At 32.7% G+C, this 12,159-nt stretch overlaps 1 protein-coding gene across 1 annotated transcript in view; it reads right to left on the bottom strand.

The window, feature by feature from the left end:
• The window catches only part of Prp3 (pre-mRNA processing factor 3), a 55,353-nt gene extending 45,206 nt beyond the window's left edge, over positions 1–10,147 (bottom strand). The window contains exons 1-2 of the mRNA XM_072520103.1: positions 9,421–10,147; positions 778–1,007 (exon numbers count right to left, since the gene is read on the bottom strand). Coding sequence (XP_072376204.1) covers positions 778–1,007; positions 9,421–10,039 — 849 coding nt within the window. The 5' untranslated portion in view covers positions 10,040–10,147. The remainder of the gene's footprint in view (positions 1–777; positions 1,008–9,420) is intronic.
• Between the last annotated feature and the right edge of the window lie 2,012 nt (positions 10,148–12,159).

Raw genomic sequence — 12,159 nt, 5'->3', positions numbered from 1 at the left:
ACGCCGGGAGATAGAGGCATCTTTGGGCATTTCACAGACCTCGATCCAAAGGATCCTACATGAAGAACTGGGTGTTACGAAGTTGGTTTCCCGTTGGATTCCTCATTTTCTCACAGAAGAACAAAAAGCGATTTGCGTCAATTGGTGTCAAAAAACATTGGAACGGTTCAACATGAAGCTAAAAAAACGTTTATAGTATTGTTAGTGACAATGACTGTTAAATTTATTCCTAAGAACCGGAAAATAAACGTCAATCTGCTGTGCGGGTGTTTCACGATGAGGAAAAACCAACAAAAGTAATCTGTTCTCGAAGTGTGTCAAAGAAAATAATCGCAACTTTTGTATCAAAATCTGCTCATGTGGCAACAATTGCCTTAGAACATCAAAGAACGGTTAATTCTTATTGGTATGTAACAGTTTGTTTATCAGAAGTTATCACGAAACTCCTACAAAGCTATGTCTTAAATCAGGACAATGCAAGTGCTCACACTACCCAGCACCAGCGATTCTGCAGGTGCCAACTGAAGACTGGAATAACTTAATTAGTAGCTAAGCAATTGGTTTGAACATATGCAAAATGTATTTATCTTGATAAGACATATTTTGAAAAGCAATAAAGTACTTTAAAACCATATATTTTTTGTTATTATTGCTATATGAAAAACTAAAAAGGCAACCCTCGTATGTGGCAAATTAAGTAAAATATTGATGATGAATGCCAATATCTGGATTATATAGGCACTATAAGAAGATATATTAACACAGATTGAAACTTACCTTCATCCTTAATCTTTCAGCCAGTTGTTGAAATTTTCCAGGTTCATGGAACCTCAAAGCCCTTTTACTTCTCGTAGCTGGCTTAATACCAATCCTAGGGTCAATAAATTTTGTTTCACTGTTGTCTTCATTATGACGCTCTAGACCAGATCCTTTAAAATGATCCTTTTTCATAGCTCTCATGTTAGCCTTCAAAGTGGGTGCCACATGAGTAAGCTGAATAGTTTTCCCTAAAAAATATGTACTAATAGATTCTAAACTGTTAAACAATAAATACGAAACTGAACTATTTAAAATATTTAATAGAGAATCCTAACAGAATCTTTCAGTTGCATGTGATAAAGAGGTTCTATGGTAATAATAATAATATTGGCTAGTTATCATTTACAGAAATGAAAATGCTCTTGTTGCTGCCAAGAATCAAACTTTTTTTTCTGAAATAGTAGGCCAGTATGTTGGTTGCTGAGCTATGGGTGCCCTTAAGAGGCTCTATAAAAAACTAATTGCATAAAATATTTATAAATAGACAATAAACTCAATTATCTTACACTAATATTGTGTAAAGCAACACAAAGTACTCCCTCAGATTCTAGTTCTTATATTATGGCTATTCAATGCTCATTCCATGTATGAAACTTCCAAAATAAAAATCACATTAGAACTGCATCAATGAAAATAATTGCTGGTCAAAGAAGTAAATTGGTCTGCAGGCTTAACTAAGTGAAAGTAACCAAAGCGAAACCCTTGTCAAACATTGAAACAAGACAAACTAAAATTATCAAAAGCAAAAATAGGTACATGAAACGTCACAAGCATGTATCAACTTTTTGAATGTCAAAAGTCAATAGAGGGTTTTATCCCAATCTCAGAAAGAGTGATGCTACTACAAATAAGGACATCACACACAAAACTAAATTTGATCCAAGTGTATGCGCCAACGAAGGATGCGACAGAAGATGAAGTAGAAACATTCTACCAACAAATTGAAGATGCACTGAAAATGACAAAGAACAGGGAAATCACGGTAGTTATGGGCGATTTCAATGCAAAAGTCGGCAAGGGAAGAGCTGGAACAATAATGGGAGATCAAGGGCTAGGGGAACGTAACGATAGAGGAGATCGTCTAATACAATTCTGCCAAGAACAAAGTCTAATAATCACAAACACGTTCTTTAAATTACCTATGAGACGGTTATATACATGGCGCTCACCAGCAGATAAAAGTGGTAAGAAACCAAATCAATTATATAATGATTAAAGAGAGATATGTATGGTAACACCATCAAATCAGTTAAAACAAACCCACTAATCGCTAATGTCACGCTTAAGCTTAAATGTATTAGATATCCCCAAAGAACTCCAAAATTAGAGGTTAAAAAACTGAAAGAAGCTGATATAAAAAACAAACTTCAACAGAAAATATACAAAAACTTAGATAAATAGATACTAACAACTACGAGATAAACCAACAATCGGAAAAATTAAAAACTACCTCCTCGTTCCATCCAAAGGGATATTAAAAGAACCGATAAGAAAGAGAGACAACTGGATGACCGACGAAATACTCGGCAGGATGGACCAAAGAAGAGAAGCCAAGAACAAAGACAGTCACAATCACAAAATCATTAACAATGAAATCAGAAAAATGATAAGAGAGGCAAAACAAACTTACTATGAGGAAAAATGTAAAGAAATAGAAGATCTTCAGAACAAATACGACCTATTAAACCTACATAAAAAGGTTAAAGAAATGGTAGGGCTGCAAAAAAGAAACCACAACACAACTCAAAAGCTAAAACGATGGAAAGAATATATGGAAGAGCTCTTCGACAACGAAAGAGGAAACCTACAAGACATATCTTTCGAGGACAGAGAAACAAGTATAGAAATTACAAAGGAAGAAATATTGTATGCACTAAAGAACACCAAAAACGGAAAAAACCCGGGGCCAGATCAACTGCCTATTATATCCTTAAAATAATAGAAAATGAGTACATGGATGTCCTCTTAAAACTCTTTAATGAAATTTATCAGTGGGGTGACATACCCAATGAATAGAATAGAAATATGCTTTATTGTCACTGAAAATTGTACAATTTTATGGACAAAGCTTAGAAAAATAAAAAAAAATAAGTAATAACAATAACAATACCAATTAAAATTTACTAAAATTAGATAAATCGTCAATATCACAGAATACAACATAATAAAATAAAATATACAATCCATTGCAAAATTTGCATGGTTGACCTCAACATTTATTTGTCTCCCAAAAAAGAAAAATGCTAGAGAATGCACCGACCACCGCACCATAAGCCTGATGTGTCACACGTTTTTAAAGATCATCCATAAACGCATTTCCCAAATACTTAATATGGATATTGAAGGACCCCAATTTGGATTCCATAGAGGCGTAGGTACCTGTGAAGCTGTCTTTGCATTCAACGTACTAATCCAGAGATGCTTGGATGTCAACCAAGATATGTATGTCTGTTTCATAGATTACAGCAAGGCTTTCGATAAAGTGCGCCACAAAGAGCTAATGGACGTCCGCAAAGCAAAACAATTACAATACAATGATCTTCGAATTATAAAAATCTATATTATAAACAGCAGGCACACATACACATTAATGAACACACATCAAAAGAGTTTGAAATTAAAAGAGAAGTGCGACAGGAGTGTGTATTGTCACCACTACTATTCAATGCATAGTCTGCATACTGAAGAAATTATGAAAAAAGCTCTTAAGGAAAAAACAGCAGGAATAAAGGTCAATGGACAACCAATTAACAACATTAGATATGCGGACAATACTATCATAATACCAGACAACCTCCAAGACCTCCAAAAGCTACAGAAAAAGATATTTGAGTATGCAGAAGAATCTGGATTATACTCCATTCGCTTAGCTCGGGCATATTTTGACAGATTCATTGTCGGAAACCTACAACACAACAATTCCTACTTCTCAGTATAAATAGCTCAAGTATACTACTATTGCATACTTCTTTCTTTGAAAAAAGAAGAATTATTCTAAATATTGGAAGTGTATACTACACCCATAAAATTTTGGGTAGTATATATTTAAAAAATATATTTCAGTTGTTATAATTTAACATAACTATTTATTATATGATGCAGATAAATAAATATTGATTGTCGGTAATTCGCAAAGTTCTATTTTACTTACTATTTAGTTTGTTTACTATTAATATTGGCTATGAGTATGTGTGCTTGGTTGTATAGTAATTTCCAGCCACTTTTAGTCTGTCAAAAAGTAACTAACTTCACAAAAAAATATTTACTAAATTCACTAGACAGTTCGGACTGGGAATAGCAAACTGAGTATATTAATAACATCAAGAAAAATTTATGAGGATATCAAAAACCCAAAGGCACAGATAAAAACAGGAAAATATCTAACGGAAGAATTCCTGGTTACAAAAGGCTTGCGACAGGGATGCTGTATCTCACCAACCTTATTCAAGATATATGTTGCAGCGGCATTGGAAAGATGGAAAAGAAAGGTGCATAGGATGGGTATAGAGCTTAGCAATGAGTGTATATATACACTCCAGTTTGCTGATGACCAGGTAGTGGTAGCGACCGACAGGGAAGACATGCAGTACATGCTTAGAAAACTGATAGAAGAATATAACGACTGCAGTACATGCTTAGAAAACTGATAGAAGAATATAACGACTGGGGAATGAATGTCAATACAACAAAAACCAAATCTCTTTGTATTGGAAACGAGTCAGATAACATAGACCTCGAAAACGGACAACATATTTCCTGCTGTCAGAGCTATGACTACTTGGGTGTTGCCTTCGACAATACAGGAACTGATACACGGGAAATAGAAAAACGAATCACTCAAGCAAAGAAAGTCTTAGGATGTCTCAATGGTATACTGTGGAGTAAAGAGATAACGAAAGGAAGAAAATTTAATATATATGAGACCATGATTAAAACTACACTTCTTTATGACGCTGAAACATGGAGAATTAGTGAAAAGAACAAAAAGCGAATAGAAGCAGTAGAGATGGATGCAATGAGAAGATCTTTAGGTATTTCCAGACGAGACCGAATCAGAAATGATGTAATAAAACAACGAATGGGAATAGAAGGAAATATAACTCAAGATATAGAGAAGAAACAATTAAGATGGTATGAGCATGTTCAACGGATGCCAGCAACAAGACTCCACAAAAAAGTAGTAGAATGGCAACCTATAGTAGGGATGGGAAAAACCTACCGGTTTTAAGCGAAAACCGGTTTTTTTACTCCGCAATAACCGGTTTTATCGGTTGTTTTTTTGTCCCGGTTATAACCGGTTTTTTATTTTTAAAGTAAAAACCGGTTATTAGGTTTTTAGGCGTGGTTAGGATTAGGTTCGGTATTATTTTGGATCCCAATCATAATTATTATTCTCAAGTAATTATTCCAAACAAAACTATAATTCACATTTTATTTTATTTTATAAATACACAAGCAAACTTGTAACCTATTGGATTAAAAAAACCGAAAACCGGTTTTTGCAAAAACCGGTTTTTTTGGCCAGTTATAACCGCCAGGTTAAACTGTAAGCAAAAAAAAACCGGTAAGTATAACCGAAAACCGGTGTTTTGTCAAAAACCACCATCCCTAACCTATAGGTCAACGGAAAAGAGGAAGACCCAATCACACAAACAATTAATCCAAAGAAATCAAAGTTCGAATAGAGAAAGCACAGACAAACTTCAATAAAATGAGAAAGGTACTTTGTGCAAGAGAACTGAAATTAGACTTGAGAGTTAGGCTGGCAAGGTGTTATATTTTCTCCACTCTGCTTTAAGGGATAGAAGCATGGACACTTAACGCGTCGACTACCAAAAAGTTGGAAGCATTTGAATTGTGGGTGTATAGAAGAATCCTGAAAATATCATGGACTGAGCATGTAACAAACAACAAAGTCATGAGAAAAGCCAACAAAAGGATGAAAATATTGGAAACCATCAAGACACGAAAGCTGCAATACCTGGGGCATGTTATGCGTAATGAAAGATACAACCTACTTCAATTATTTATACAAGGGAAAATCCAGGGCAAGAGAAGTATAGGAAGGAGAAGAATCTCACAGTTGCATAACTTGAGGGAATGGTAAGGATGCACATCAATCAAACTATTCAGAGCAGCAGCATCTAAGATCAGAATAGCCATGATGATTGCCAACCTCCATCACAGAGATGGCACATAAAGAAGAATGGGATGGAAGTGTCCATGTTGTTCTTTAAAAGGAAGCTTCAACAATTACTTTATAACAATCAGGTTGCTATATATATATATATATATATATATATATATATATATATATATATATATATATATATATATATATATATATATATATATATATATATATATATATATATATATATATATATATATATATATATATATATATATATATATATATATATATATATATATATATATATATATGCCCTGGCTAATTTTTTGATAATCATTATTTTTTAAGTAACTATGTTTTTATAGTGATCTCTCTAATGGAAGTTTTGTAATAATTTTATAATATGCATAAAAGATAAAACATAGACTATTAAAAAACATCTAAACAGGAAACTTATAAAGAAAGTATGTAATGACCTATTTATTGATGCATACATTTCTCTGTCAGTTTCTATCCTTGGTCATACTCATATCACTCATCTTTGCTGTCCTGCTTAATCTTCTCCTACCAGGCTTTCTTTGATCTTTCTCTCTTATTCTTCTAGGAACTTGCAAATCAGCACTTCTTCATATTGGGTGATCAATGTCTCAATATGGAACATGCCCAAACCATCTTAACCTATGCTTTCTCATTCTGCCACATAAATTTGTGGTTACTCTTTCTTTTTAACTGTCCATGTTCAGTTTCGTATATTATAGCTGGTGTCATGTTAGTTTTATCAAAATTTCCTTTCAGTTTCATTGAAATACTACTGTCATATAATGCACCACTCACTACTTTCCATTTCTAATATCCCCTAATTCTACTGCATGCATCTCAATCTATTTCTCCATTTTATTTTTTATTCTAGTTCAAACTATTACTTTTCATAATTATTCCACCATCCAAAGTAATCATTTTATTTGCAGTAACTGAATCTTAAAATGAAGATTCCAAATACTATGTTTCTGGATTAAATATTAAGTTTTATACCTGTTTCCTTACAAGCTTGTCTACACTGTTTCAGTTTTTGTTCTAAATCCCTTTCAGTCTTTCCTACTAACACTACATCACCAGCATACATTAAGCACCAGGGAATCTTACCCTGTACAGTAAAACAAGCTATCTAAGAGAGTCATGAATATTCACCTCAGCAGAGTGCTATTGTTCTGAGGTGTGAAATTCCGTCAACAAGAGATATCAGTTTAAAGAGTCCAGGTGGGGATTTAAAGTAGGTATAATTGCTTATACTTTAATTGCTTGTTGCATCAGCTACTTAGAATATATTTTTTCAGGTAACACTGATTTTATATAATGAAATGATTTGATTGTGATAATTAAAACAAATAGTGTGTTAATCCTTTTGCGTTAAAAAAATATAACTGAATTGTAACCCTTTTTGTTGATTATTTTTAACTCATTATTTAATAAAATTTATAAATTTCACAAATTTCTTTCAAATAAGAAAGATTGATAAATGCCATGAGCTGAAGGATGGAATTCTTAGTTCAAATTCATGAATACAGAGAAAGTGAAAGAAAAATTATTTATTTTGATGAGACATGGTTTGACACCCATGACATTCCAAATTATGGTTGAGTAGATTCTTCTGGTTGTTGCACAGCAAAAGCTCAATCAAATAAAGTTATTACCACAAAGCATTACCATAATAGTTTTTACAAATTCTTTAAAAATTTTGTATTTGCATGGTACTAATACATGGTAAATATAAGTATTTTTGTAAATATTTAAATATTTTAAAATTTAGTAGATAATGATAAAAAACCAGCTTTTAAACACACCTAATTTGTTTTAACTGTTATAAACAGCTCAGCCAGTCCACAGTCTGGATAAAATGTAATAGGAAGTTTGCAAAACTTTACCTATACTATAACTATATAACTATAAATAATTTTTTCTGTGAATTAGTCCAACTCTGCATTTGCTGGAACCCCCGTTTCAGCTCCTGTGTGTTCAAATAAATGCTTACCAGCTTTGAACAATAATGAATCTCTTATTATGAATAATTGGTACCAATAATATAGAAAACATTTTCCATCAAACAATAAATCATTATCCTTTTTGAGTTTATCCTCCCTAAGGAGGATATTGCTTAATGCTTAAAATAAGAATGCTTCGATGTTACTCCACCCTTTTGTATGGGGTTGAGGCCTGGATACTGAAACAATCTAATATTAACAACCTGGAGGCATTCGAAATGCAGTGTTAGTGGTATATTTCTGGAGATATCATGGATGCATCACAAAACAAATGCACAAGTTCTCGACTAACTGGGAAAAAAAAATGCAAAGTTTTAAATTCTATAAAAATCAGGAAGTTGAAATACTTGGGGAACATCATGAGAGGCGAAAAGTATGAACTATTAAGGAATATAATGCAGGGCAAAATCAAAGAAAGAAGAAATGTAGGAAGACATAAAATCTCGTGGCTATGCAAACTCTGTGGACAGTAAAAACCTGGAAGCATTCGAAATGTGGTGCTACCGGCATATTCTAAAAAATATTATGGAGTGTTCGCAAAACAAATGCACAAGTTCTCGAACAACTGGGAAAACAATGCAAAGTTTTAAATTCCATAAAAATCAGAAAGTTTGAATACTTGGGCACATCACAAGAGGCGAAAAATACGAACTATTAAGGAATCTAATGCAGGGCAAAATTAAAGGCAGAAGAAGCCTAGGAAGATATAAAATCTAATGGCTACGCAATCTCAGTGAATGGTTTCAATGCAGTTCAATTAAATTATTCAGGCGCATAACAAACAAAATTATAATTGAACATTAATCAAATAAAAGGCAGATATTGAGCTCAATTTTTTTATTAAATCTTACCCAAGTACTTTCGCTTTCAGAGCATCATCAGGAGCATTTCGTCAAAATTGTAGGCTATCCAGCACTTCTATGAATGATATAATTTAAATTTTTCCAAGTTTACGAAGCTACATTGTGGGTGACAGCAGGAGAGAGAAAATTATAATTGCAAGAATGATTTCGAATCTTTGACAGGAGCAGAACTTAAAGAAGAAGGAATGTAAAGAATGAATTTGCAGCCCCTACCAAAACACCACAACAGATCAAACCTTTTAAAAGTGGATATTATAGTTGATGTAGTATCTCCATTATGATTTACTTAATTATAGTAAATTTTCATTCTAAAACATGTATAATTAATTTTTATAAAGTTTCTGGACTATTTCTAAAATTTCTAATTTTTTTCTACTGTAGTTATTTTAATCTGATAGTATTGTTAGGAATAATCTATAGCATTTAACTTATCTATCTATGTGTTGCAAGGCCTATGTTTATGTTGGACCTAATATTTTTGCTAATTGTCATACCCATAACAGCATTCTAAATTTTAAATACAATGATAAAGAAATTTTAGCAGATAAGTATTAAAAATCTTTACCTGATTTATCTACAGTCCTTCCATCTTCATCTAATATTAAGGGAGCTGGTTTATTTGGCATTATTGGTATTTGAATAATATTGGGCAAAATTCCAGAGGAAAGTTTGTTCTTAATCTGTGCATGGAGCTGCGCTATCTTCCTAGCTTTATCAGCATCTCCTCTATTCAACAGCCCTACAGGTATACCATATATACTAGGTGTAGGAATACTGAGGTTTCCTATGCTAATATTATTTTTACTGGGAGGTGGTAGTTCCCTTTTAGAATTTTCTGTCGGTTTGGATTTTGGTCGATCAGGCTCCTTACTCTCATATCTAGAACCATTTTTCGAACGCTTTGAATCTCTGTCTCTATCATCTTCATGAGATCTTTTTTTGGATCTATGGGAACTTTTGAAATCATCCACTAAATCTGCAATTTTATCAGCTAGCTTATTAGCCTTTTTACTATCCAAATAAACTCCGAGTTTATCACTTATCTTTTTCTTGTCATAACCACTAGATACACAATCTGTAGCTGTCCTAAGCACTGAGGAATCACTGCTTCCTAAAAGTTTATATACAGCTTTTTCTATTGAGGGCTTCAGGTCATCTAAATCTCTTCTTGATAGATAAGACATTTCTACGGTTTTTAAAAAATAAAATTGTTACAAAATCACCCTTAAAATACCAACAAATAACAAAAACGTTTCGTAAACGTAAAAATTTAGGTTATTTTTTGACATCTGTCAGTTCTTCGTTTTGTTTTATGGTTGTATAAATAGTGGAACTCATCCACCTTACTCTTTGTGTGGTGATCTGAATAACTGGGGATATAAAAATAAAATCACCCCATCCAGGACGTAAAATATTTTCGTTTTTCTGAATATATTAACATTAGATATTTTTCATTCGTAGTACAACTAAAACTAGAAATTATAAATGCATGCATATTTTTCACTGCCCGCTCGTATTCGTAAAATTCAAATACAATAAAAAAATTAAGTGGTTGGCAATATTTACCCTAGAAGTAGTTTAACCCTTAACCGACGTCGTGAATTAAGTCCCTGGGATTGGGATTCTCTGATTTTGCGTTTTCTTTTAATGTCAATGCTTTATATTGAAGTCAAAACACAAGTATATTATTTTCTCAGAAATTTTATTTAATACTTAGTAACAGTAGTCCAATTTTTATTTAATACTAGTAACTTTGCCCATCGCATGCGACGGGGATCCAATTAATTGTCATCTATAGTCAGTCATTAAATTTTTAAAATAATAAACTTTTGCATAAAATCCAAGTAAATATAAAGTATGATCCTGACCTGACATCTTGTTTTCTTACTATACCCTCTATACCTATCTATATAAAAGGCTATGATGACAGTGACAGTTCACACTGTAAATCCAGTAAACTAACGGCGCCATCTAGGAAAGAAAAATGAACTACCATATTTCAATCATATTTCAACCAATGTCATCATCATCATAAGTGGCTCGACAATCCGTTGTGGATCTTGGCCTGCTCACAAATAAGTCGCCACTCCTGTCGATTCCTGGCAACTTCCCTCCATCTTTTGACCCTTAAAATCTGTAGGTCTTCTTACACATCATCAATCCATTTCCTTCGTGGTCGTCCTCTGCTTCTTGTGCCTTTGTGTCTTCTGGTTTTGAGGTTACTGTAATGCCATCTTTGCCTGTCTTGAGCGTTGTCTTCCTCCAAATTCCTGTGCTCCTCCCTCCTGTGTATACTTCAGGACAATATTTCTTTCTCTTTTACGTCTATTTTCTCTAAATACTTTACGAGGCTTACATTTATAGATGTCCAAATCACTTCAGACTTTTCCTTTCTATACCTGAGTTACTTCCATATATATATATATATATATATATATATATATATATATATATATATATATATATATATATATATATATATATATATATATATATATATATATATGCATGCCAAAATGGCCTTAGTTATGTATTTTTGGTCCTATTAGTCCAATCGTGACGTACAGTACCTAAAATGATAGGATTTAACCAACAGAATACAATGAGACAGAAAACTCAAATACAGCAACGCGTTAAAAGGGCCTTAGTAATGTAAATGAATTTTCGCTTCTATTAGTCCAATGACCCAGAAATCAAATACAGGGACAAGTCAAAAGGGCCTTAATTACATATCTTCGATTTTATTGACCCAATTGTGACGCACAGTACTTCAAATGATAGGATTTAATCGATAGAATATTATTTACGAGATACCATGTATTAACCGTGAAGATGTCTATATCGGGCAAGCCAGTCAACTGCTTCAATCCAGAATTTGTTCTCACAAATATGATAAGATCAACGTCACTGCGCTCACAAAACATAAAAATGAGAAAAAGCTTAAATTTGACTTCGAAAACATCAACATTTTAAAAACCGAACAAAACAAAAAGAAGAGGGAGATATACGAATCAATAGAAATAAAAAGAAATACCAACGCAATCAATGACAGAAAAGATACACAGAACCTAAATAAAATATATTTTAATCTGATTTAAATAATAATAAATATAACACCCGAAAAAACTCTTAAAGTCATAACATATCTCCACTTTACCTTTTTCGAAAACACCAACGATACGCCCATATAAAAATAATTATATACCAATTATCAAATTATATCAAATTATATATCAATTTTACTTCAGTCAATATATTAATGTCAGTGTCCCGTTTTACGTTTTGGTACGTTTTTTATATATTT

The sequence above is a fragment of the Diabrotica undecimpunctata genome, chromosome 1 (genome assembly GCF_040954645.1).
Source record: "Diabrotica undecimpunctata isolate CICGRU chromosome 1, icDiaUnde3, whole genome shotgun sequence".
In the NCBI taxonomy this organism is placed as follows: domain Eukaryota; kingdom Metazoa; phylum Arthropoda; class Insecta; order Coleoptera; family Chrysomelidae; genus Diabrotica; species Diabrotica undecimpunctata.
The sequence above is the reverse complement of the archived record's forward strand: the minus strand, read 5'-3'. Positions and strand labels throughout refer to the sequence as shown.